Below are 24,602 nucleotides of genomic sequence, written 5' to 3'. Positions count from 1 at the left end.
TGCATTGTCTTCAGCTTCATTATCAGTTACAATTCAGCAGTCTTTCTTTCTGTTCTCCCTTTGGAATTCCTTTGTAAGAGAACTGTTACTCTTAGATCTGCAACTGAATATCATGGAAGGTTAAAATGTCCCCCCACTGGTTTTTGCATGTTGTGGTTTCCAATAGCAAAGAAGGAATAAAAGCCCAGTAACACCGTAAAGTCTAAGAAAATTTGTGATATTTTGTGAGTCATTGCTTGGTTTTTTAGACTTATATTAATTTATTTTTTGCTCCTGGACTGAATCTTTCTGGACCAAACTGAGACCTAGGTTTCCTGTCTTGTTACCAATGGTGATATCTCCATACCTACTACCCCTCTGCATATTACACCTAATCCAATCAAGCCTGCTATTGCCATTCAGAATCTGAAATCATCTTTATAAAGTTATATCTCTGGTACCTCAAGTCACATATTATGACACATATGGCCTGGCCCGGCAAAGTGACATTTATGTCTGCTCTGTGTCTCGTAACAAATGAAGTCACCACCTCTGGTTTACAGGTATGAGCAACCATTCTCCCTGGTTTAATTTTAAGCAAGATTATAAGCAAGTAATGGAAAATTGGTACAGCTAGTCACTTGCTTTACAGAAGTTGTTAAATTATTCTGGATGAGAAGTGCATCTCACCAAGATGGTCAGCACCAGTGTTCCCTCTAAGCTGAGTCAGTGTGAGCTAGCTCAGTTTTTTAGCCTCTGGCTCACACATTTTTTTGTCTTGACTCAGGAAAAAAGGCCCCAGAACAAACTAATTTATGCAGTAGCTTACAACTTTAATGCCAGTAGCTCACAAAGTAGAATGTTTGCTCACAAGACTCAGCAGCTTAGAGGGAGTATCGGTCAGGACCTAAGTAAATCTTGACAGTTTGTCTCTACTTTTTGGATCTTGATTCTGTATTTTTCCAGTAAAGACAGGTGTTCATATATGGGAAAATTTGCTCTTGTTTAGTATTTTCAGAGCACTTACTTGGCTGTGGTGCTTGGGAACTTGTGATGAAGTTGAGCTTTACTCAGTGAAGGGTCTTGACAATGCAATTGGCCATGGATGGATTGGTTGCTCATAACTATTATTTTTATTGGACGCATTAGATAATTGAATGTCCTTGAGCTAGATAATTGCAATCTACAGATATTAGGTGGGCTGAGAATAGCTTTTCACATTGTGTAACCATAAAGGTTTAACATTTCCCCTCTGAGTTGAAAATTACGTCGCTTTTGCCATAAAACGATTATTCATTGTGTGGAATACTTTAGGATTACTCAAGCATTCCTCTTCACTAAGTACTTCAGTTTGGAAGAAAGTCAAGTAGCTTTTTTCTAGAGTAATTCAAAATACACATTGAACTGATTCAGGCCTAAAATGTTCTTTGAAAATTGGAATATAAGTTTTGAAGATGAATACAAAATATTGCATAATACATTGGTCTTTCTAAAATAGGGAAGATTGCAAAGTGCCAGTTTTTATTACAAGAAAATATAAAAACAAAAACCAAATAAATATGTTCCGTAGGATACACTTTTATTCTTTAGACATTATGACAGAATGAAGGAATGTTTTGAAGTGGTTGAATTATTGCACATCTAGAATAAATCACAGGAAGAATTTTTTCTTATAAATGAAGAGTTGGAGGCTCATTATAAATTAAAAGATGGAGTCTGAAGATAGCATTCTGTAAATTAGCTTTCAGAAGTGCAGTCTTAGAAATATTGATGAATTGTGTCTAAGGCCTGAGTAATCTCCGTGCAATGTTCTCAGTTGAACCAATGTGTTTAAGGGTGTATCAGTAACCACAGGCTTTTCATTTGGTGAATGATAGGCAACACAAATTATTTTCCCCTCACCATTACAACAACCCTCCAACCTGTGTTGTTCTACTCTGTAGTTTTATTCAGAATCAGAACAATAAAAGTCTGTTCTCTGTCCTTTGGAAACAAATGCAGTTTCCAGTTTTGCTTATTTTACCCTTTCAGTTTTCCCTCCACTTTTTAAATCTTCTCAGATAACTTCCTTGTTAGAATCATAAAATGGATTGTGTTTTTGCATTTATTTGAAATAAGAGGCTTTCACAACATTACATGTTAGGTTAAAAGCTGTGCCAGTGCTGGATTAAACCCTTTGGAGGCCCCAAGGCAGTCAAAATCTCGGGGGCCCCTTGCAAATTATCTCAGAGTCAGAGCACCCACCCCGCTGCCTGTGGTCCTTGCTGCAGCCTGCAGGCACCTTCTCAAATGCCCCTTTGACAAAGCTGTGGGAAGAAGCAGAGAGAGGTAAACTTGGTAACGATGCCAGCAGCAGCCACACCAAGTCAGGCAAAGAGTGGCTACAAGCAGCCAGACCAGGCAAGTCAGGCAGAGAGTGGCTCAGTTGCTAGCTGCATGTGCAGGGTGGAAAGGCTGCAAGCAGGGGGGAAACAGGGGTGGGGAGCTGGCCTGGGGCCCCTAAAGGCATGAGGGCCCATAGGCCAGTGCCTATTGGCCTAATTGTTAATCTGGCCCTGAGGTGTGCCTGTGTATGTGTACTGGATTATGTTGCAGTCACCCTTACTGTACTTATCAAAAAGGCTATGTGTGTCAGTTGTAAGAATTTCAACTGTCATCCTAGTAAAAATGATCTTCTTACTGTCACAGTTGTGAATGTACGATTAGAAGAATGTTAGGATCAGTAATTAAAGGCAAAAAGTGAAGCGGATTTGTGTGTGTTTTAATGCGATATTTGAAAAAAACACCTTTTAAAAGAACCTAGCATGGCATTCCAACAACGCAAAGATAGGAATGCTTAACCTGATGATTTCTGTATGCTTTAGTGTATGGCTGTGATTTGGATTGCAGCCTCAGATTACAAGGGACAGATTCTTTAATGATACCTGTTCCCACTGTTAGTTCGACTTAACTGTTTGGAAAAATAGGTATATGTTCCAAATTCTATTGTGATTTAAATGTGGAGTGACTATTAATGACTTTGTAAAATTTATGCTTGTGTAAGTTATAGCAAGAGGGGGGGGGAAGAGGGAGGGCCAAAGAACTACTTCTTTAGAGGACACATGGGAAGAAGGTGCTGTAGTCTATACACTCTAGTATACAAAAGAAAAAGCAAGCCATATCAGTTGCCCCCTTCATGTGGTCATGTAACTGACTCAAGGTATATCTAAAATTAAAGTAGTGCATACAGCATTATAATCAGCAGCTTTCTTTTACCAACTTTTAAAATGATCTTGTTTTATGGATAATTTTATTCTGTTTATGTTCAATGGCTTGTTTTTAACGGCCTTAATATGGTGCCATTGTTTCGATTGTAAGCTGCCTCAAGCAGGACTCTAAAGAGGAAGCATAGAATTATCCCAAATACATAAATAAAATATTCTTGTGTGTGTAATCTGGATAATTTAAAACACATCAAATACAGTCCTAACATTGTTTCACATTTAAATGTTGTGAACTACTTTCTCATGTGTACGCGTACATTTATACATACAGTAATCTACGTAACCTAGTTACTGGGTTAGTTAGATTTTAACTACTTTCATTTCAAGGTGATCTTTACAGTAAAGCTAAATTTCTTGTATATGTGACAAGGGTTTTAGAATTAAAAAAACAAAGGAGTAAGAAGTAAATGGTAGTTCACAGGTATTTCTTTGTAATACAGAATTATCTGTGCATATATTTATTTTCCTTTCTTTTTCTTTTTGTAAGGAGATAAAATCCAGCAGTCTATTGAACATTATGAGAGGAACCATTGTGTAATTATAGCTGTGAGAGCCAGGAAAAATGTAGGATGATGATACTTGTCCTTGATGTTATAAAATGCAGTTGAAATCTGGTTTCCTTTTATACAGGGTACTTTACTACGATTTATTTAAAAAAACCCTTTGTCCTATTGAAGGAAGCCCTATGTAGGTTTTGATTTGCATTTTTTCTTTGTTTTTCTTATTTTGTTTTATACCTATATTTCATATAACTGAAAAAAATGACTTCAGGGTAGAGTTGCCAGGTCTTACCCGGCTCTGGGCAGGGGATCTTCCGAGACACAGTGATGCTACCCAGAACTGATGTAATCATGCTGGACATGTCAAGGGGGGATGCTCTAGCACTTGGGACCTTTATGGTTATCATAGAGTTTTTCCCAAATGCTAGAGCGCCCCCCATGACACGCCCAGTGCAATTGCATCACTTTCAGATGATGCCATCACACTAGGCATGTTGTGGTACTCCAGTGCTCTTCGGGTGCAGAGTTCTCCCACCAGCCAGTTCCGTGGCAGCGGGTTGGAGGCTCTGAAATTGGGAGAAAACCCACCTCCGGCAGGAGTCTGGGAACCCTACTTCAGGGCACTGTAATGTTAAACTATGCATTAGCATATGCAATGAAAACTCTTTTTCCGCCATCTGATCATTAATTTCATAAGCTGCAGCCGCTCCTCAACTTCTTAGTTATTTCAGTCCAGTCGTTCATATAGTACAATATATTCTACTGAAATTAGTGGGACTCTTTCCCACTCTACCCTCCAGTATAGGGCAAATTAATATAACTATATAAGGCATCTCCCTCCTTTGGGGGGGGGGTCATACCACAAGGCTCCCAGTAAAGTAAAAGTAGCTGTACAATTTTGCCTGCCAATCAGTGATCCTGAGCACTTAGAAAGAAGTGTCACTGCTAAAGCCTGTTTTCAAAAAAAATTGCCCGAGTCTTGCTCTGCATTAGGATAAAGAAATGGGAAAATTTGTATTATGGTAGAAACATATCTGAGCATAATATTTGGTTATTCCTGATGTGATTGTCAAAAGCCTGACTTCACTCTAGTGAAAACTCAAGTATCTGGAAAATTGCATATTCAAAACAGTGTCATGTCTCCCAGTGAGCAATGAATTCATGTAAAATCATCCCAACTAGCCAAGACCTTATTTATACAAATATAAAACTCTTCCTTTTAATTGGGCAAATTTAGTTTCATGGTATTTGGCATTAAAGTTGTGCCAAGAAAGAGGAGGTAGCTGGAAGGATGACATACAATGGTGATTTCATATTCTGTGGCCAATAATGAAACAGGAAATTAAAAAATTTCCTCCTTTTAATTAGATTTTCTGTCGGCTAGTAGCCATGAAACCTTTATGGGAATTAATGGGCGCCCAAAAGTAATAATAACATTTTTGGTTTTGAACCATTAAAAGCAATTTCATATATGATATAAAATGAATATATGTTTTTTCCCAAGTCATCTAGACCTTCCAGAGTACAGTCCTATAAAGAGTTATACCCTTCTAAACCCACTGATTTCAATAGACTTAGATGGATATAACTCCATTTAGTACTGCCTTCCCAGAATGCTAGAAAATTTTGATTTGGGTTTAACCATTTAACTAGTTTTCATTCTGTTCAGTCCTGGTATTTATTACCAGTGTGCATATTTGTAGGTGAAGACACGTAAAAATGAGCCATGACAATTATTTATTCTCTGGATGGTTGGCAACCTTGGAGATCCATATTAAGTTGTCCTAATCCTCAGGTATGGATATTTTTAGAACCAGTATGTGTTCTTACTTCTAGAGTAGGGTAGCTTTCGAGAAGAATGGTGCTTGCTTCTACAATACAGAAAAATCAAATATTGCTGATATTCATTGTGGCTTTTAAAAAGTTAGCCTGTGGAGTGGTTGAAGTTTCATTTGTTCTTCAGGAAACCACAGATAGAACATTCCAGAGTGCTTCTGAAAATGTCCAAACAAGTCTGGAAAAATTCAGCAGCAGTCCGACCAGCCAGTCACCTTCCAGCCCATGTTTACTTTCTTTACATAGTTACAAAACCATCTCTCTAAGGAACTTAGCTGAGTTTGTGATAGATTAAAGTTAAAGATAAGCAATGTATTTTTATTAATCCAAAATACTGTTGATATAGAGGCAACAAATCTTTCTCTCTCTTGTTTTAGATTATCCTCCATTCTATGCACAAGTACCAGCCACGTGTCCATGTTATTCGAAAAGACTGTGGCGATGATCTTTCCCCAGTCAAACCCATTCCGTCTGGGGAGGGGGTAAAGGCATTTTCTTTTCCTGAGACAGTTTTCACAACTGTTACAGCATACCAGAACCAACAGGTAACTTTTATTCAATATAGATTATTATTGTCATTGAATTCTAAACAGATGAGAGGAGAAAATTGTCTACTACTATTACTTTCAGTAGAAAAAAAGGGCAGTTGTTTAATACCCTTTAGATTATGTAATAGAATTTGTTCTGGTCCCTAGAAAATGAATTGAGTTTGGGAAGCACAAACACACACACACACACGGGTTTTCTGCTCCTCAGAGCCCATAAAGGTGTTTCAGAAGGAAGAGTGATCAGAAGCCTTTTTTCAGTTCTTGGGAAAGAAAAAATAAGGAGATCCTTTACTAAGATTACTCCTGAGCATTTTTTTCACTTGTTAGAGCATGATCGTTTTGTTTTTACCATAGCGACTTACAGTCTATGGTACAACTGGTCATTATAATGTCTAGCCTTTATATGTACAACCAAATAACTCTTGTGTATATGGAACAACCATTCCTTGAAAACTGTGATCTGGCCAGAGTGAGCTACACTGTGATCACAACCAGTTAATTACTTTCAGAGGGTAGCCATTCTGGTCTGCAGTAGAACAGCTGGTACAATAGATACCTGACAAATAAAGCACTGACTCTCAAAAGCTTATACCCCAAAAATCTTGCTGTTCTCTAAGGTACTATAGGATTTGAATCGAGATTGATTACTGTAATACACTTTCAGGGGGGCTGTTTTGAAAACTGCCTGTAAACTTCGGCTTCTTCAAAATACGGCAACTAGGCTGCTGCCAGGGATCATATCACTTGTGTGGAAAGATTTGCATTGACTGTCCATCTGTCCAGAATTACCTTTGATGCCCTAAATGGCTTGGGGCCAGGATACATGAAGGACCATCTCTACCTGTATTGTCCAGCCTGCCAATTATGATCCTGTTCTGGAGTTCTGCTGTCTGTGCCTTCACCTTCAGATGCGAGGTGATTGGCGATCAAATACAAGGATTTTTTTCCCAGTGATGTTGCCTTGCTTATGGAATGCTGTTCCCGTTGAGGCTCACTTACCCTACTCTCTTTTAGATGTCAAAACAAAGCATGAGTTGTTATCCAGGTTTTTAAGTAAGGAGATCATATTTTGACATTTTAAATCTGCTTCTAGATTGTTTTATTAGACACACTGGCTGGGCACAGACGGACAACTTTGGGCACACCAGAGGTGCCCCAAATTGTGCCGCCCCAGATTGGAGTAGACAAAGAGTGATCAGACGCTCCTGCACAAGGAGATTGTATCTTGCACAAGGGGCGCTTCAGTGCAGACAGTTGTTGTGCACCATCCCCTTAGTGTGGTTTGCGTTTCTTTTGTTTCTTACATTTTTGTAGTGGCCATACAGTCATGCACCTAGGGCAGTTTTTTTTTAAAGAATACTGGTGTGAGCACCTAGAGCGGATGGCAGGTTCACCCTGCCAATCTGCCTCACTTACACTCTCCGGCATTCAGACGCCCAGAAAGGTGGATGAAATGTGGCACAAGAATTTTTGAGCTGCCTCAGCTGCTGGAGGACAGGGTGAGTACAGGAGCTGGACGGGAAGCATATGTGCACATTTGGACTTATTTTTTAATCTGCCAGGGATCAAACTGACGGTCTGGACCCAGCCATTGTATGCTGCTCAGTGTTCAGTGCTGTTTGTTTTAAATGCTCTGGCTGGGTTTTTCATAGTTTAGTTCTAACCATTTTTGTCTTATAATTTATTCATGTTCTGCTTTGTAAGCTGCCTCGATCAGGTTCTCTGGAGAGGCAAATATAAATTTTTGAAATAAGTAAACACATAATACCAAAGGTGTTTTCTGCAAATGGGAAGAGAGGTTGTAACATCTCTAAATGGACTAAGTGAAGCTAAATCATCTTCTGGCCATGTATACATTAACCAACAGGGAGGTTTCCTCCTTTTTGCAGACCCTTTGATCATAGTAGAGATGCACACCTTGATACAGCTAGAATTATGCACAACTAGTCATTTACAGCTAACTAGTAGTTTCAAATTGGGCATGCACATACCACCCACATCAAAAAGCACACCTCACTAATTGAATGAGCTCTGGCTACACATGACAAAGTGAAAGTAGATGTGTCTCTTAAGTGCTCATTTGGATCATCTGAGCATGCAGATGCTCCTTTCATATTTTGTTCTTGCTGGATTGGCAGAGCACTATTTAGGAGGTAGGAAAAGGTGCACGGAGCCTGCCTCCTTCCCTTTCTCTTTCTTGCTGTTCCCCCCTCCTGCCATGATTATTTCTCTACAGTGGAAGGTATTATGAGAAAGGGAGAGAGCAGAAAGGAGAGGGCAGGAGGAGCTCAGTCCTCTTACATATGGAAACAAAATCAATGAAATGCTTTCCATTTTTTACTGAAGCCTTTCGCACTTTAATCAGGCCATTCTCCTGAGTGTATGGGAATGGACATTCTCCCCAAAAGATGATACAACACCATTGGTATTCCATCACACTTTTGCTCATATGTTTCTGTTCATGAGAGATATTCTTGTATGTTAATTGGAAGTTTAATGTATCTTTCTTTGTAAAACCACTAGATAATTTGCTGTTACAATGCTTGTCCCAGGATCTTGTAATGTGCTATAGTATTGGTAAAGGAATATCCATGACCCAGATAGCCCAGGCAAGCCCCATCTCATCAGATCTTGGAAGCTAAGTATGATTGGCCTTGGCTAGTATTTGGAAGAAAGACCTCCAAGGAATACCAGGGGGGTGACACAGAGGCAGACAGTGACAATCCACCTCTGAACATCTTTTGCCCTGAAAATCTCATGTGGCTGCCATAAGTCAGCTGTGACTTGATGTCACTTTCCACCACCAAAGGGATATTAGTCATGGAGCAATGCAAAGCAATAATAGACATTTGGCAGTTTTTCTCCAGTTAGTTTTTTTGTTAGCTTCATGATTTAGTTCTCTTTTTTTGTATGGTGCATTATTTATGTTTGCATCTGTTTCATTGTTATTTAGCTTTTCCAGAACTTATTTAATGGTGAAGGGAAAAATGTATTCATAACTACTGCATTAATGGCTGCGAGCCAAAGAACTCCTTAGTCACACACCAAAGGGTACCTTGGGCTTGGTGGTGTAACTGATTGTGTTGTTGCTGTTCAAAGAGAAAGTAAATTAAAAAATCCAATTTAGGCATCCCAAAATAAATTTTTGGATTCTGATCTACATTAACCAGTTGCAATAAGAGTTCTGGGACTGATGGTATATTTGGTGATGTGGAATAGATCACTCTATACAGCATGATTCAAGTTCCTAAATTTGTGAGATGTGTATCTAAAAGTTAATCATCAGAATCAATTATTATAATCTAATGTCTTTTTTATTCTTTTTATGGAAGTTGAGGCTTATAGCCATGCAATTAAGCTTCCTTCTTTAAACATAGGAACCTTCTCCCTTACAACTTGATTGTGAACTGCCTATTAAAAATTGAATTCTGTTGGCTTCTCTGGGCCAAGACTGTGACCTTTATTCTTGTTTCATGCTAGAATAGTGGAATCTACATGCCAACACTGCAGCGTGAAATAAATAATTTCATCATGGACTCTGCTAAAGGGTGAAGACAGGTGTACCATAAATAGAGGATTTCCAGTGGGTTTTTCAGCTGCGGAACAATGTTGGCCCTGAAGCTGATGACAGATGTGCATATCGGGAAATAGAACTCTGGCTGTGCTGTCAGTCATCTCCCAGTGCTTTAGGAAAGCTGTCTCTCTTGGACACTTCTGTTTGTTTATTGCTGCTTCATTAGTTCGTTCCATGCTTCTTTGCCTGCATAAAGTTAACAAAGACTAACCACAGAAACGTGCCTCTTTTCCTGAGTGCTGTTAGTTTGGAAGGAAGCTGTACACAGTGCAATCCTATGGACATTTGCCCAGGAGTAAGCCCCATTGAGTAGACCTGTGTGTGATTCTGTGTCAGCCTGCTTTTTGAAGTGTCATTAGTTCACTTGCAGGCTTAGAGGAGTCCTCTTCTTTGTGTCCTTTGTGTCTGTCTTCACTTTTGTTTCAGTACGGATAGCTAGGCTATGGGTACTTTAGTGAACTGGAATCACTATTCATTTAGTTGCAATTAAATCCCATAGAAATGTGTGGGACTTAGTTGTGGCAAACTTCCAATAGACTGCATATAATTGTTTTGATGAATCCACACTTTATATACTTATTTATCTTCTGACTTAGTTTATATCTGACCATTCTCACTGTGGGCCCATAGTGGCTTACATCAGGGGTGACCAACGGTAGCTCTCCAGATGTTTTTGCCTACAATTCCCATCAGCCCCAGCCATTGGCCATGCTGGCTGGGGCTGATGGGAGTTGTAGCAAAAAACATCTGGAGAGCTACCGTTGGCCACTCCTGGCTTACATGATTATCCTCTCCATTTTAGCCTTAAGAACTCTGAGAGATAGATTGGAGTGCCTGATTGTCCAAAGTCACTCAGTAAGCTTCCATGACAGAGTGGAGATTTAAATCTGGGTCTCCCAGATTTAGTCTGTTTCTGTAACCACTATACCATGCTAGCTTGCTTATTAAAAAGCACATACATACACAGAAGAAGAAGAAGGAGATGATATTGGATTTATATCCCGCCCTCCACTCTTAAGAGTCTCAGAGCAGCTCACAATCTCCTTTACCTTCCTCCCTCACAACAAACAACCTGTGAGGTGGGTGGGGCTGAGAGGGCTGTCACAGCAGCTGCCCTTTCAAGGACAACCTCTGCCAGAGCTATGGCTAACCCAAGGCCATTCCAGCAGGTGCAAGTGGAAGAGTGGGGAATCAAACCCGGTTCTCCCAGATAAGAGTCCGCACACTTAACCACTACACCAAACTGGCTCTCCAGATGTTCACACAAACATACACTGTTAGTAGAAGTTAGTTAGTAGAAGATGGTTGAGTTCTTGTATAATAGTGGTCAGTTTTTTGTTTTTTTAAAAAAATGGTTGTAAAGATTTAGAAAGACTTTGAGGACTGCGGCTTTAGGTGGGTAGCCATGTTGGTCTGAAGCAACAGAACAAAGTTTGAGTCCCTTGGCACCTTCAAGACCAAAAAAGCTTGATTCTGCATATAAGCTTTTGTGAAAGCTTATATCCAGAATTAAACTTTGTGGATCTTAAAGGGACTCAAACTTTGTTCTTTAGAGGACTAGTTGTTGGAATAAAGACTTTATAGGCTTCTACAGGCAAAATCTTACCTAAATAAAACCACTTTGGTGTTTGTAGCAGTTTGCAGAATTTCTTGGCCACAATCCAGTGAGTGAGCTGTACATAATAGATCCATGCAAGATGTGTGCTTTGGGTTTTTCTCTCTCAAGTTTTAGGCCATATCAAGACACCCCCTCCCACACACACACATTTAGCATTCCTAGATAGGATGGCTGTGAATCACCTTTTCTCTGATTATATTGTGTTCTTTTGACAGATCACTCGACTCAAGATTGATAGGAATCCTTTTGCCAAAGGATTTAGAGACTCTGGACGTAACAGGTAAGTATTAAAGTACTGATTTCATTTTTAACAGCTGTGAGGTATTTCTTACCAATAATAGGCACGATAAGTTGCAAATTGCACTAAGATCAATGTGGATTGGGAATGTTGATTGAATGTTATGCTTTCCTTGCACTTAGGTAGAATTAAGGCAGTTGTTTTAGTTTCATGTTACAAGTTATATACCTAAATGTGGATAGCATGAGACTGAACTGCATATTGTCCTTGTTTCATAAATAAATACTGTGTATTGATTAGTAGAGAATAAAGCAGTAATCTTACAGTTAGTGACAAGAATTCTGAAAATGTCTCTAACTGTGGAAAGAATTAGGATATTCACCTATTTTGCATATTTACCTCTTACTTGATATTATCTTTTACATAACATTTCATTTACTGCTGGAGGAATCTATGCATTAGGAGTAGTTTCACTTTATTTTATCAAATTTATATCCTGCCTTCCCCTGACAGGCTCAGGGCAGCTAACAACAATTAAAACAACATAAATATTAAAACAGAATATATAATAAAATCATTCATACATTTTACAATAATTAAAACCAAGATGTGACTTCAATGAATTTATTTTTTATAGAAGTCATAATACCTTAGGGTTATAAACTACAAATGTATATCATTTTATACCAATTTCACTGTCATGGATTCCTCCCAAGAATCCTGGCAGCAATACTATGATGAAATGTTGAGAATTTTTTGTTAGCGCTCTCTACGCTGCCCACCCCATACAAATTGCAGTTCTGGGGGAAACTGTTAAACAAGTTTAGTAGTGTAGATTTTCCCTTAAATATGCTCACCTGAATTAGTTTATAAACAGCATTTCCCTCTCCTTTCAAATGTTTACTGTCTGTCTATATGTATAACATCAAGAAAATATAAGGAAATGTTTGTCAAAACTGGAAGAGCTTTACCAACAAGAATTCTAGATTGGTGTGTTCCTTAGACAGGAATTAAGTCAATGTCAACTATAATGGCCTGTTTCATAAGGAACTTCAAAATGCTTTTTTTTCATGAAACACAAGGGTGGGTACAGATCTGACTTCCTCCCATTTGTCATTAAATTTGACCTTCCAACCTATAGTTCTGAATAAAAATTAGCACTTGGAGGCAAAAGTAGGTACCAGGGGATGCGGGCTGAACTGGTTCAGTAGTAGGTACCAGGGGATGCGGGCTGAACTGGTTCAAATCATTCCTCACAAATCGATTTCAAAGGTTTGCTATTGGAAAACAATTATCATAAATGTGGGACCTAACCTGTAGAGTTCCACAGGGCACGGTTTTATTCCCCTTGTTTTTCAAACTCTATGTAAAGCCCTTAGGACAAATCATTCGTAGCTTTAGGGTTGGTTATCATCAATATGCACATGATGCCTAGCTCTGTATATCCTTATCTCAATTACGTGGTGATGCAGTAGCAGTCTTGAATAACTGCCTGGCTGCTGTGATAAATTGGCAAAGCGTGAACAAATTGAAACAAAACTCTGGGCGTTTTCGCACTGACCTTAATCAGCAGCGACCCCCTCTTCACCGCGCAGGATCGGTGCGGATTTCGCACTAATTGCCGTGGAGCACCCGGAAGAGCCGGAAAGTCCCGCGGCTTTTGCGGCGCAAATGGAAACTGGTTTTTGGCGGTTTCCGTTTGCGCTGCAAAAGCCGCGGGACTTTCCGGCTCTTCCGGGTGCTCCGCGGCAATTAGTGCGAAATCCGTGCCAATCCTGCGTGGTGAAGAGGGGCGTCGCTGCTGATTAAGGTCAGTGCGAAAACGCCCTCTGAAAAGACAGAGAGAATGCTGGCTGGGAAGGTGGATATTTTTAAGGACATTGTGCTCCCCACTTTTGATGAAGATCAGCTGACCGTTGCTGACTCGGTTAACTGCCTTGGTATATACTGGAACCAGTGTTTTGACTGGAGAAGCAAGTTAATGCCAAAAAAAAAAAAAGCTTTCTTCCAACCCACTCTAGCTTGAAAGATGCCCCTCTCCCTTTCCTTGATCTGGCTGATCTGGCCATGTGGGTCCATGCTACAGTAACATTGAAACTAGTGTACTGTAATGAACTCTACATTGGCCTCCCCTTAGAAACAATTTGGAAATTCCAGTTGGTACAGAATGCAGCAGCTAGGCTATTATTGGGAGCTAGATGGAGGACACATATTACTCCCATTCTGCATTTACTCCACTGGCCACTAGTTAGTTACCAGACTCAAATTAATGTATTGGCTATCACATATGAAGCCCTTCATGGCCTTGGACCCTCATGTCTATGTGACTGCCTATTCTCCTGTGGTCTGCCACAATATCTTTGATCATCTGAGCAACATGTTCTGCAGGTGCTGACCTGCAAACGAGCAACATCAAAGTTGGCCATACTTGTGCCTTCAGCTTTATGGCTCCTGCCTTATGGAATGGCCTGCCTAAGGAGGTCAGGAAGGCTCCCATTTCCCTGGCTTTCCACAAACTATGCATTACTGAATTATTCAAGGGGGCTTTTATATGCAGGCAATAGAGATGCACTGTACTAAATGATTCACAAAGTTGCTTGGATAAATGATTACGGAATATGGTATTGGCTGTAATCTTTGCATCACTGATGGTGTCATATTAATACTTATACTTTGCTTCAGTTCTGTTTTTACACCTCTGGTTGGTTTTGCAACCCTAATCGTATAGTGCTGTTTCTTGAATATCCCACTCTTGTCAATTGTATTGCCTCACCCTATGTAATTTGCCTGGAGTTCAAGCTCAAAAGGACTATAAGTAATGTAAATAAATAAATAAAAGAGTAAGAAAACAAACTTAAAATATGTCTGCCTTTGAAGCTGCAATTTTATAGACCATGTGTCATGTAAGAAAATACTAAACAGTAGTAATAATTTGTAGATCTTTAGTAATGGAATCCTAGGAATGCTTTCCTGGGACTAATCCCCGTTGAATAGACTGAAGTCTTCTGCTTAGGGATGGCACTGTAACAACCTGCCAGAAAAAGGCAGGGAGCAACAATTCACTGTTTCAGAAGATAATAGGGTAAGATATAATGGGTTCAAATTGCAGGAAGCTGTTTCTAGTTTAAATATTTTCAAGATCTTTTGTTTATGCAAAAACAAAAAACACCACTTACAAATAATATTATTGAGAGTTAATTCTACACGCATTTATTGGTGAATAAAATGAATTAAGCAAATATTCCTGATTAATCAGTTTAATAAAATTAATCAAATTTTATTCTAAGTAACATCAGTCAGCATTGGTAGAAATGGCAGCTTCTTGTTCCAGTAATTGCAATGCAGTTTGTTCTGCTTGCTTAATAATACAGTAATTCTTAGGAAGGAAGAACAGAACTCAAAATACTAAGCATGGACTGAAGTGTGCAAGACAGGGAACTGTGATGAAAGAACAGTGACCATTAGAACAAATACTGGGAGAGGTGGGAATAGAAAAAAATGTTTATGCATAAGGGCAGAATCTTAAAATTCTTGATATTTACAGTTGAAATGACTCAAGAAGCAGGTGTTAGTCTGTTACCTACATCCCCTGTTGGGTGGAGGCCATGGCTCAGTGGCAGAACATCTGTTTTGCATGCAGAAGATCCCAGGTTCAATCCAGTACTTGATTTGAAAGACCTGTGCCTGAGACACCAGAGAGTTGCTGCCAGTCTGAGTAGACAATACTGACCTTAATAGACCAATGGACAGATACATGTGTTCACATAAAGCCAGCCACAGCAGGCAGAACTAAGCCAGATGGATCCATGGTTTGACTCTGTACTTTTAGCGTCAGAGCAGTTAGCATACACATTTATTTTTTTAATTTATTGCAGCAGCCATTATAACTAGGAATTTCTACTTTAAAAAAAAATCAAACCTTTCTTTGGCTGTTGCAGGATGTAGTTATTTGTCTTAGGGGAGCGGCCATGGCTGAGTGGTAGAGTATATGCTTAGTATGCAGAAGTTCCCAGGTTCAGTCCCTGAAATTTCCAGTCAAAAAGCTCAGGAAAGAGGTGATGTGAGACAGTGGAGAGCTGCTGCCAGTCAAAGTAGATAATACTGATTTGATGGCTCAGTGGTCTGCTTCAGCATAAGGCAGTTTCATGTGTGTGTTTTCTAGCATTAAGAAAAGTTCATGTAAATGTCTGATAAAAGTGGCTTCAGTCGAGCCTCAGTTGAAGGAGGTTGATCTTGGTTCTTTTGAGTGCCTTCTAACCCAGTACCTCAAAAACCAGAGATAAGAAATAAATTACAAAATTACACTTGTGTGTTCAGTGAAGCATTACATTGTGAGAGCAATCCTAAGCAGTCTATTCAGAGGAACGTCCCATGTTATTCAGTGGGGCTTATTCCCAGGGTAATGTCTTTAGGATTGCACCCTAAATCATTTTAACATTCATGTGGCAGAGTCTCAGATAGTATATATTGGTATAGCTTCAATAAAAGTAACAAATGTTAATTTACTCAGAACAATGATCTACTCCAGTTCTTCTCTAATCCTAAACATACTTATTTGGAAATCAACCCCATAAAATCGTTGGGGTATGTCCTCATGTAAATTAGCTTAGGATTGCATGGGATGTACTGGCTCTCCTCTTCTGCAGCAGTGTCCAGTGCATCACAAGGGTCTCCAGATCCTGGGGAAGTGTTTTTGGTGCAGTTTGGGTCCCAGGCTAAATCCACTAATGTGAGTCCAGGTTTTTTCCCAAACACTATTTTTCTGCAGTATTGCATACTTAACAATATTAAAATGAAAATTGCTACCAGAGTAACAAATAGCTTGGTAGAACTGCTGTTTTATAATCCTTTTTTAGGGTGCTTTAGGAAAATCACTTAACTAAAACTTTTTAATTTTTTGTTCATATTATTTACAGTCTCACACATGGTTTTGTAGAAACCAGTGGCTTTACCTTTGGAAATACTCTTTTTCTGATTAATGTTTTGCAATGTGAAATAGAATTTATACATTGAGAATAGTTAGAGCTTTCATGTAGACTTTAGGAAATGATTCTGTAACTCAGGGAGGTATGAACATTTCTTTATTTAAGTAGTTGGGGAGAAAAATATGATGGCTTAGTTAAATAAAATTGGCCATTTGGTAGTATAAATTAGGATGGTGATAAAATGTGGAAATTGTTGGAAGGCATCTTGTATAAATTATCACCTTGGCTGGACTCCTCCAGGAGGTGGGCTTTTATCTCTGTTTTAACTAGAAATGAAAAGCCTCCATTACCACAGGGGGAAGAAAGAAGGCTATTTTTAAAATCCACATTTAGTGAATGCTTTATAACTCTTTCCTGCAACATTTCTGGAACCACTGAATTAAAAAAGCAGTATCAGGAGAATGCATTGGTTGATTCAAATTCTTACGGTAAAAAATAATTTTAGTTTTGATTATCAACACAAAGTGAATTCTATCAGTTAATAACGCAGTATGTGAAGGAGAATTTTCTTTCATCTGCCCTTTCATTAAGCAGCTGGTCCATTTATTTGGATGACCTTGATTTTGGCGCTATGAAAGAGGAAGGGGGAAATTTATTTCAACTCCCTTTCTTCACCATTCACAATCTTATCATGTAACTTTTTTCTAAACTAAAATGCCTCAGACACTTTAGCCCTGTCTCATAGAGAAAAGTCTCCCTGCTTCTGATGGTTTTGATTGCCCTTTCCTTTACCTTTTTTCCAGCTCTAAGACATTAACACAGTAGCATACTTGTATTGACATGTGGGCTTAACTTTTTAGCTTTCAAAACCCTTGGAGGAAGCATGCATAACGCAAGATAGAGTTGGTATCTAGTTTCTGAAGAGTTATTACCATGCCCACCAATTTAAAAGAGAGACATGTCCTAATCGTTTCTAGTACCATGTATTTTTAACATTGTGAAATGTCAGCCAAATGTATGGTATAGTATCCACTGTTTTGCTTCTGAGCACAAGATGACATTCTGGCAATCTGAACAAGTGTTCACATGGAAAAGCAATATTAAGGAGGTATTTAATGTATTTTTAGCCTTTAAAATATTTGATTTAACAACAGCCACTTTTGTGTTTCACAAGTCCATAAAACCCAGAGGGTGGTGACTGTTTGGTTTTAAATACTGTATATGAAAAAGTTAGTAAGATTATTGTCATAGAGTAAGCCCAGCTCTATAAGGTAGGGTTGTGTGTGTGTGTGTGTGCGCGCATGTTTGTGTGTCAAAGAATGTGAATGAGAGAGAAAAGAAAGATCATAAAGCATTGTGAAACATTAGTACATTACTGATTATTCTCCCAAAATGTTGTTCTGTTGCCTAGGATGGGATTGGAAGCTTTAGTGGAGTCTTATGCATTCTGGAGACCCTCACTGAGGACCCTTACATTTGAAGATATACCTGGAATTGCTAAACAAGGTATCTGTGTCATTTAGGGACTTGGTGAGCCCCAGATTGGTTACTCTGTGTGCAGTATGCATCCTCCTTAAGATAACAACAACATTCCATTGATTTAAATAGATAAAAATTGAACCCTGTGCTTATAATAAAAAATAGACTAATTCACATCTGCCAATTTTGCATCTTGATAAAAAGATGGCAAAATGACTTTCAGCAATTTTAGCAAATACTCATATGGAAAAGCAGCAATGAAAATACTTATAACAATTTTCCCATGCCACGAATATATTTAAATACATATAGCACTCTTATAGTGCCCTTCCAAAACTTGTACAAAAGAAGAACACATAGGAGCTCAGTAACTTTGCCATACTTGTACATTGCAAAATATGACATTGGCATTCTGCAGTGTACCATGCCAACGCAGAAAAATTAGGATTCAATAGAGTTTCATTCTGCAAAAAATTAAATGTTTTTATTTTGTTATTATTATTATTATTCCACTAATATAATTTGTTTCACGGCCAGAAGACTGGTGTTCTGTTAGTCTTTCTTGCATTCTGGGCTTTCCAAGTTAGCAACCTAGCCTGATCTTGTCAGATCATGGAAGCTAAGCAGGGTTGGCTTGGCTAGTATTTGGAAAGGTGACTTCCAAAGAGTACAAGGGGCATGATGCAGGGGCAGGCAATGGCAAACCCCCTCTGAAACGTCTCTTATCTTTAAAAAAAAATAAAACAAAGTTTAGCTTACTATTTAGAGGTACATAATGCTAAAAGAGCTAGAACCTCTGGCTACCAGACAATCTGAGGATCTCTTGGCTGCACTACACACAAAGCCATTCAATAATAATTGCAGTATGTGAACTGCTGCACAATGGTCTGTTTCTATACAGGATAGTTTACAAAAAATGAAACAAGTCTTTGTCCAAAGAACCTTCCAGTTGAAAAATAAGCAGGGAACTGAAAGAATGCACAAAAGTAGTCAGTAAAGGACGAATTACAAGATGGTAAGCTGAGATCAGTTTAAGATAAAAGTGCAAAGCATACAGATGTTGCTTGAGAAGCAGCATGTTACATTGGCTAGAGAATCAGGTTCAAATCTCCACACAGTCATAAAGCAACTTAAGGAATTTCTCTCACCTTATCTCCTTGGGGATAAAAATGGGAGAGTATGTCTTGTCTAGGGGTGTGCACACACAAAAAAATATTTTTTTTTCTGATTTAAAAATGCCTTTTCTTCACTCTCCGGAGTTGTGCCGCTTTGGCAGCATGCCCTCCACAAGTGAAGGGCATGCCTTCTCCTAGCTGCATCACGTGGTGGTGGCTCAACTCAGCAATATAGCTGGCCCGAATAAAAGCTGAATAATATCACTGAATAATTTGGTTCAGTTTATGCCGAACACACACACCTAGTTTTCACTTCCTTTGAGTAAAGATCGTATAGAAGCATAAATCCAAGGCTTTTTATGTTTTAATTCCCATTACATTTAAATGTTGCTTTTCTGTTATCACAGAGTCAGATTGGCAAATGGCAAATCCCAAATATATCAGAAGGGAGAGATCTTGTAAGATGTTTTAGATTGGTTTTTAATATTTTTATATTGGTTATTTTTCATATTTGTTTGAGATGAAAGTAAAGTTGCCCCTGAAGTAGCTGTTGAAATTATTTGCATTTATTGTTGTTGTTTGTTACTGTTAATCCTAGATTACAATCAATTGCTTATTGCCATGCTTTAAGGCAGAGCAGTAATGCTTAGTATTATTTGAGTATTTGGAACACTTCTGATTTGGGTTTGTCCTTGCTTAATTTGTGAACCATAGAGCTAATTGGGAAACATTGATGAATCTTAATTGCTGCATAGCTCGGATCAGACTTTCATTGCAAGTACTTAAATCAAACTATATGTTCAGATTTAGCAAAAGATATCTTTTATTGGATTGCAGTTGAGTGCTGGTCTTGATAACGGAACAGAAAAATGGAGCTTTCTTTGCAAAGAGATTTACTTTGACCTATCAAATTTGGCTTTTGGAAAGTTACATTGCTTGCCAAAAACATTGTTTAGGAAACTTTAATGAAGTGAAACTGACTAGAACAAAATAGGCGGCAGATCAATTTTAAAATTGGATATTTACCACAAAAAGTGAGAGAGCTGTCTGGTCTGCTTCAGTGCATGCATTCTTGACTCCAGAGGTAGCATCCAGCCAAAGTTAAGCATTTTGGATTTCAATGGGTGTGTTAAGCACGCATTTAAATATCTTCCATTGAAATCAATGTGACTTAAAAGTGCTTAGCTTCATTTGGACGTGCCTCAAGCATTTTTGTCTACAGCTGTCACTCCCGTGATCATGCCAAGTTAAGTAATTTGTGGAGTAATTTTTAAAATAAACATCCCTTGCCCCTGTAAAAAAAAATGCTTTTCTCACTGATCTACAACCTAACCAGACATCCACTTTTTATTTTCCATGCTATAAGTCATTTTGGTTGCTTAGAACAACAGAAGCTTAGAAAACCAAGCAAGCAGTGACATTCCTTGTATTTGTTTCTTTTCTAAATAACTATATCTCCAAAACACCCAGTTTTATTTGTTCCAGAATTTCCAGAAAAATTCTGTGCTGGAATAAAAGCACTTGTTAGCAAAAGCTCCAGGTTGACTGCATTTGGCAAACTAAGGGGAAATATGTGTGTCAAGAAATATTTTTGGTGGAAAGTTAGCTTTGGATCTGACATCCATATTATAGAGATGCTGAAGAATTTTCAAGTCCCTTAAAGTCGTGCTTACTTTTTTCCCTTCCATATTAATTGCTGCGGTTAATGGGTATATAAAACGGTCCCTTAGTTTAAAGAACAGAGTCAGTTTAGTGCTGAGATGCTAATGAGCTGTCTCTCAACCACTTCAAGAAATTATGTATATCGTTCAAGGACAAAGTCTCATTTCCCCCCATCTGGATGAGGCCACAAAAGCTGTGGAAATTATTGGTGTTAGCAGGTGTGTGACATTACAGAGCGATTTCAAGCAGAGTCTTCTGTATCAGAGCCAATGTGGTCTAGCGGTTAGAACGTTGGACTAAAATCCAGGAGACCTAGATTCAATCCCCATCTGCTGTGGAAGGCAGATAGCTGATCTTTGGCTAGTTATGCACTCCATTTATTTCATGAATCTCAGGACAGTTTACGATTCCAAATTAAAAATTCTACATAAAACTATAAAATCCCATAAACCTTTTCTAAAGAAACTGTTGCAGTTTAAACTTCATAAAAAGCCTTAGCAAATAGTGACTTTCAGAAAACTTCCAAGGATAATCCCCTCATTGCTCAGGTGGAAGCCCTGCTCAAAAAGACAGATTTCTGGTTGGAGCCAAGAAAGCAGCCTTAAGTGAAGAGACAACCAGAAGATGGTAACTAGAGGGAGAGAAGTCAGTTCTTTAGATGTGTGAGTCCGAAACCATGAAGGGCATTAATGATTACAACTATCACCTTTAATGGAATTTGGAAACAAACTGCAGCTGATATAGCTGTCTTAAAATAGGCAAGATGTGTCTCAGTTAACCCCATATAATAATTGGGCTGTTACATTCCAAACTAATTGTAGTTTTCTGTCTTCAAGGATAGTCCCATACAGAGCACAACCACAAGGTTACAAAAACACAACTGATTAGCATGGCTAAAGGTATGCTGATCTGACATACATAAGAAGCTCTGGAATGGAAATTTGACTCTCTGTGCTACAGTGACAGCCAGTCCTATGCATATTTATTTATTTTACAAAACAGATATTCTGCTCTTCTGCCCAGTAACAGCCATTAGCAGTTAAAATGGCCAACAGTTAAAACAACGCATTATAAAAAGTATCATTAAAATCATTACAACAATTAAAACCCAAACTACGTATTAAAAGCACATAAAATAATAAGTTAAACCATAATGCAGGAAAGAGGAATCACTGAGGAAACGCTGAATAAAACAAAAAAAAAAATCACTCTGGAGGAAGGTAATGACAGAAGGGGACAGAGACATATCCCTGGGGAGAGAGGGTTCCATAGTTTTGTTGCACAGCCAAAAAGGCCCAGTGGTGTGGACATCTGAAGCAGCACCTTGGAAAACAACCTTAGTGGTCAGGTACATTTGTATGGGAGTAGACAGACCTTCAGGTATTCTGGTCCTGAATATGTGGTAGTTGTAGTGTGAATTGTATAACCACCACTGCACCAACTTCTTATCTGCAGCAGTTTTATCTTATCTGTGGCAATTTTATCTGTTATGCTGATTTCATAGATGCTTTCCTAAAAACAAGTTTAACCCTAAAGGAGGAGGTATAAGAACATAAGAGAAGCCATGTTGGATCAGGCCAACGGCCCATCAAGTCCAACACTCTGTGTCACACAGTGGCAAAAAATTTTATATACACACATACACTGTGGCTAATAGCCACTGATGGACCTGTGCTCCATATTTTTATCTAAACCCCTCTTGAAGCTGGCTATACTTGTGGCCGCCACCACCTCCTGTGGCAGTGAATTCCACATGTTAATCACCCTTTGGGTGAAGAAGTACTTCCTTTTATCCGTTTTAACCTTTCTGCTCAGCAATTTCATCGAATGCCCACGAGTTCTTGTATTGTGAGAAAGGGAGAAAAGTACTTCTTTTTCTACTTTCTCCATCCCATGCATTATCTTGTAAACCTCTATCATGTCACCCCGCAGTCGGCGTTTCTCCAAGCTAAAGAGTCCCAAGCGTTTCAACCTTTCTTCATAGGGAAAGTGCTCCAGCCCTTTAATCATTCTAGTTGCCCTTCTCTGGACTTTCTCCAATGCTATAATATCCTTTTTGAGGTGCGGCGACCAGAACTGCACACAGTACTCCAAATGAGACCGCACCATCGATTTATACAGGGGCATTATGATACTGGCTGATTTGTTTTCAATTTCCTTCCTAATTAGTTTTTAATTTGTCTATCAGTTGTAGGACCTCCTCTTTTGTCACCTCAATCTGACTCAGGTCTTTCAACACCCCTTCCAAAATTAGTGGTTCTGGCGCGGGCAAAAAGTTCTCGTCTTCCACAGTGAAGACGGAGGCAAAAAATTCATTTAGCTTCTCAGCCATTTCCCTATCCTCCTTCACTAATCCTTTTACTGTATGTAAGACTTGTACTGGTGGACCCTTCAAGGACTGTAATTTACATATATGTGAGAGTGTAGGGAAGAAGGAAGGATTCCTCTTCACCAGAAGGGATGTTGTTAGCTGTGGTATAGTGGATAGTTTTACAGTTAAATTGGAGGTATTTGGCTTCATGTCAATCATTAGCAATTATGGTTGTTGGATTCTCTTGGATTAATCATTATCTCAGCATAAGGCACCTCAGATGCTGTGAACAATCAAGGGTGTAATCCCATTTAGGTCACTCCGAGGGCAGGATACAACCTAAAGAAATTAACATTCCCCCTGACACTATTATGATATTGTCTTCCAGGAAATACTGGCTCATCCTCTTTGCTTCAGGGAACTGGCAATGGAGTGCCAACCACTCATCCCCATCTACTTCCTGGGTCTCCTTGCTCTTCTCCAGCATTCCATCTTGGTCCCAACACTAGCCAGCTCTGCAGCCTCACTCCAGCTGACTACACAGCTTGTGCTCGTTCGGGGCTAGCTCTTAACAGATACAGCACTTCCTTGGCTGAAACCTACAACAGGCTTACCAATCAAACCACTGAGACCTTTGCGACCCCAAGAACTCCCTCTTATGTCGGTGTTTCTAGTAGTTCAACTGTGAACATGTCTGTGACCGGTAGTGACAGCGATGGCTTTAGCTGTCCACAGACAGGCTTGTCAATGCAGATTTCAGGAATGTCTCCACAGCTTCAGTATATTATGCCTTCCCCATCAGGCAACACCTTTGCCACAAATCAAGCTCACCAGAGCTCCTACAACACTTTCAGACTGCACAGCCCGTGTGCTCTCTATGGATACAACTTCTCCACATCCCCTAAACTGGCTGCCAGTCCTGAGAAAATTGTTTCTTCCCAAGGAAGTTTCTTAGGGTCGTCGCCAAGTGGAACCATGACTGATCGGCAGATGTTGCCCCCTGTGGAAGGAGTGCACTTACTTAGCAGTGGGGGGCAGCAGAATTTCTTTGACTCGAGGACCCTTGGAAGCTTAACACTGTCATCATCTCAAGTTTCTGCACACATGGTTTGATAAAGCTTTTAAAAAATAAAAAGTATAGTGCATTGGTTTTTACAATGTATTCCTTTTTGGATTACACAAAGATGATGTACCTTATAAGGTGTTTCTGTAAAAAAAATCATCAGAGAAAGTTTTTAGCTTGCCTCTGGGCAGATATTTGGATACACTTGAGGGTTCTGAGTTCAGCCGAGTTGTTTGCAGAACAGCCCAATTTAGTTTCCGGGTAGCATACTCTTCATTTTATATAACACATTTGGCCATATGTAACGAATTAAGCAAGACTTCCTCTGGCATTCCCTTTTCCACATCTTTTAAAGAGCAAAATAGCACTCAGGTCTGATTTAGATGAAACACACAAATATGTATATCAACCATTTTATAACAGCTGTCCTTAAAGTGTTCCTACCACAGTAAGCTGATGCTGCAAGACATGTGTTGTTTCTCTATTCTATT

The 24,602-nt window shown here is 39.1% G+C and overlaps 1 protein-coding gene across 1 annotated transcript in view; it reads left to right on the top strand.

Moving 5' to 3' along the window:
- Nucleotides 1-24,183, top strand: part of TBX18 (T-box transcription factor 18) — a 36,392-nt gene extending 12,209 nt beyond the window's left edge. Inside the window, exons 5-8 of the mRNA XM_060236636.1 lie at nucleotides 5,956-6,123; nucleotides 11,534-11,598; nucleotides 17,893-17,987; nucleotides 23,437-24,183. Coding sequence (XP_060092619.1) covers nucleotides 5,956-6,123; nucleotides 11,534-11,598; nucleotides 17,893-17,987; nucleotides 23,437-24,161 — 1,053 coding nt within the window. The 3' untranslated portion in view covers nucleotides 24,162-24,183. The remainder of the gene's footprint in view (nucleotides 1-5,955; nucleotides 6,124-11,533; nucleotides 11,599-17,892; nucleotides 17,988-23,436) is intronic.
- The last annotated feature ends 419 nt before the right edge of the window (nucleotides 24,184-24,602 follow it).

Source organism: Heteronotia binoei, chromosome 1, assembly GCF_032191835.1.
Source record: "Heteronotia binoei isolate CCM8104 ecotype False Entrance Well chromosome 1, APGP_CSIRO_Hbin_v1, whole genome shotgun sequence".
NCBI lineage: Eukaryota > Metazoa > Chordata > Lepidosauria > Squamata > Gekkonidae > Heteronotia > Heteronotia binoei.
This window is presented reverse-complemented; position numbering and strand designations above follow the sequence as displayed.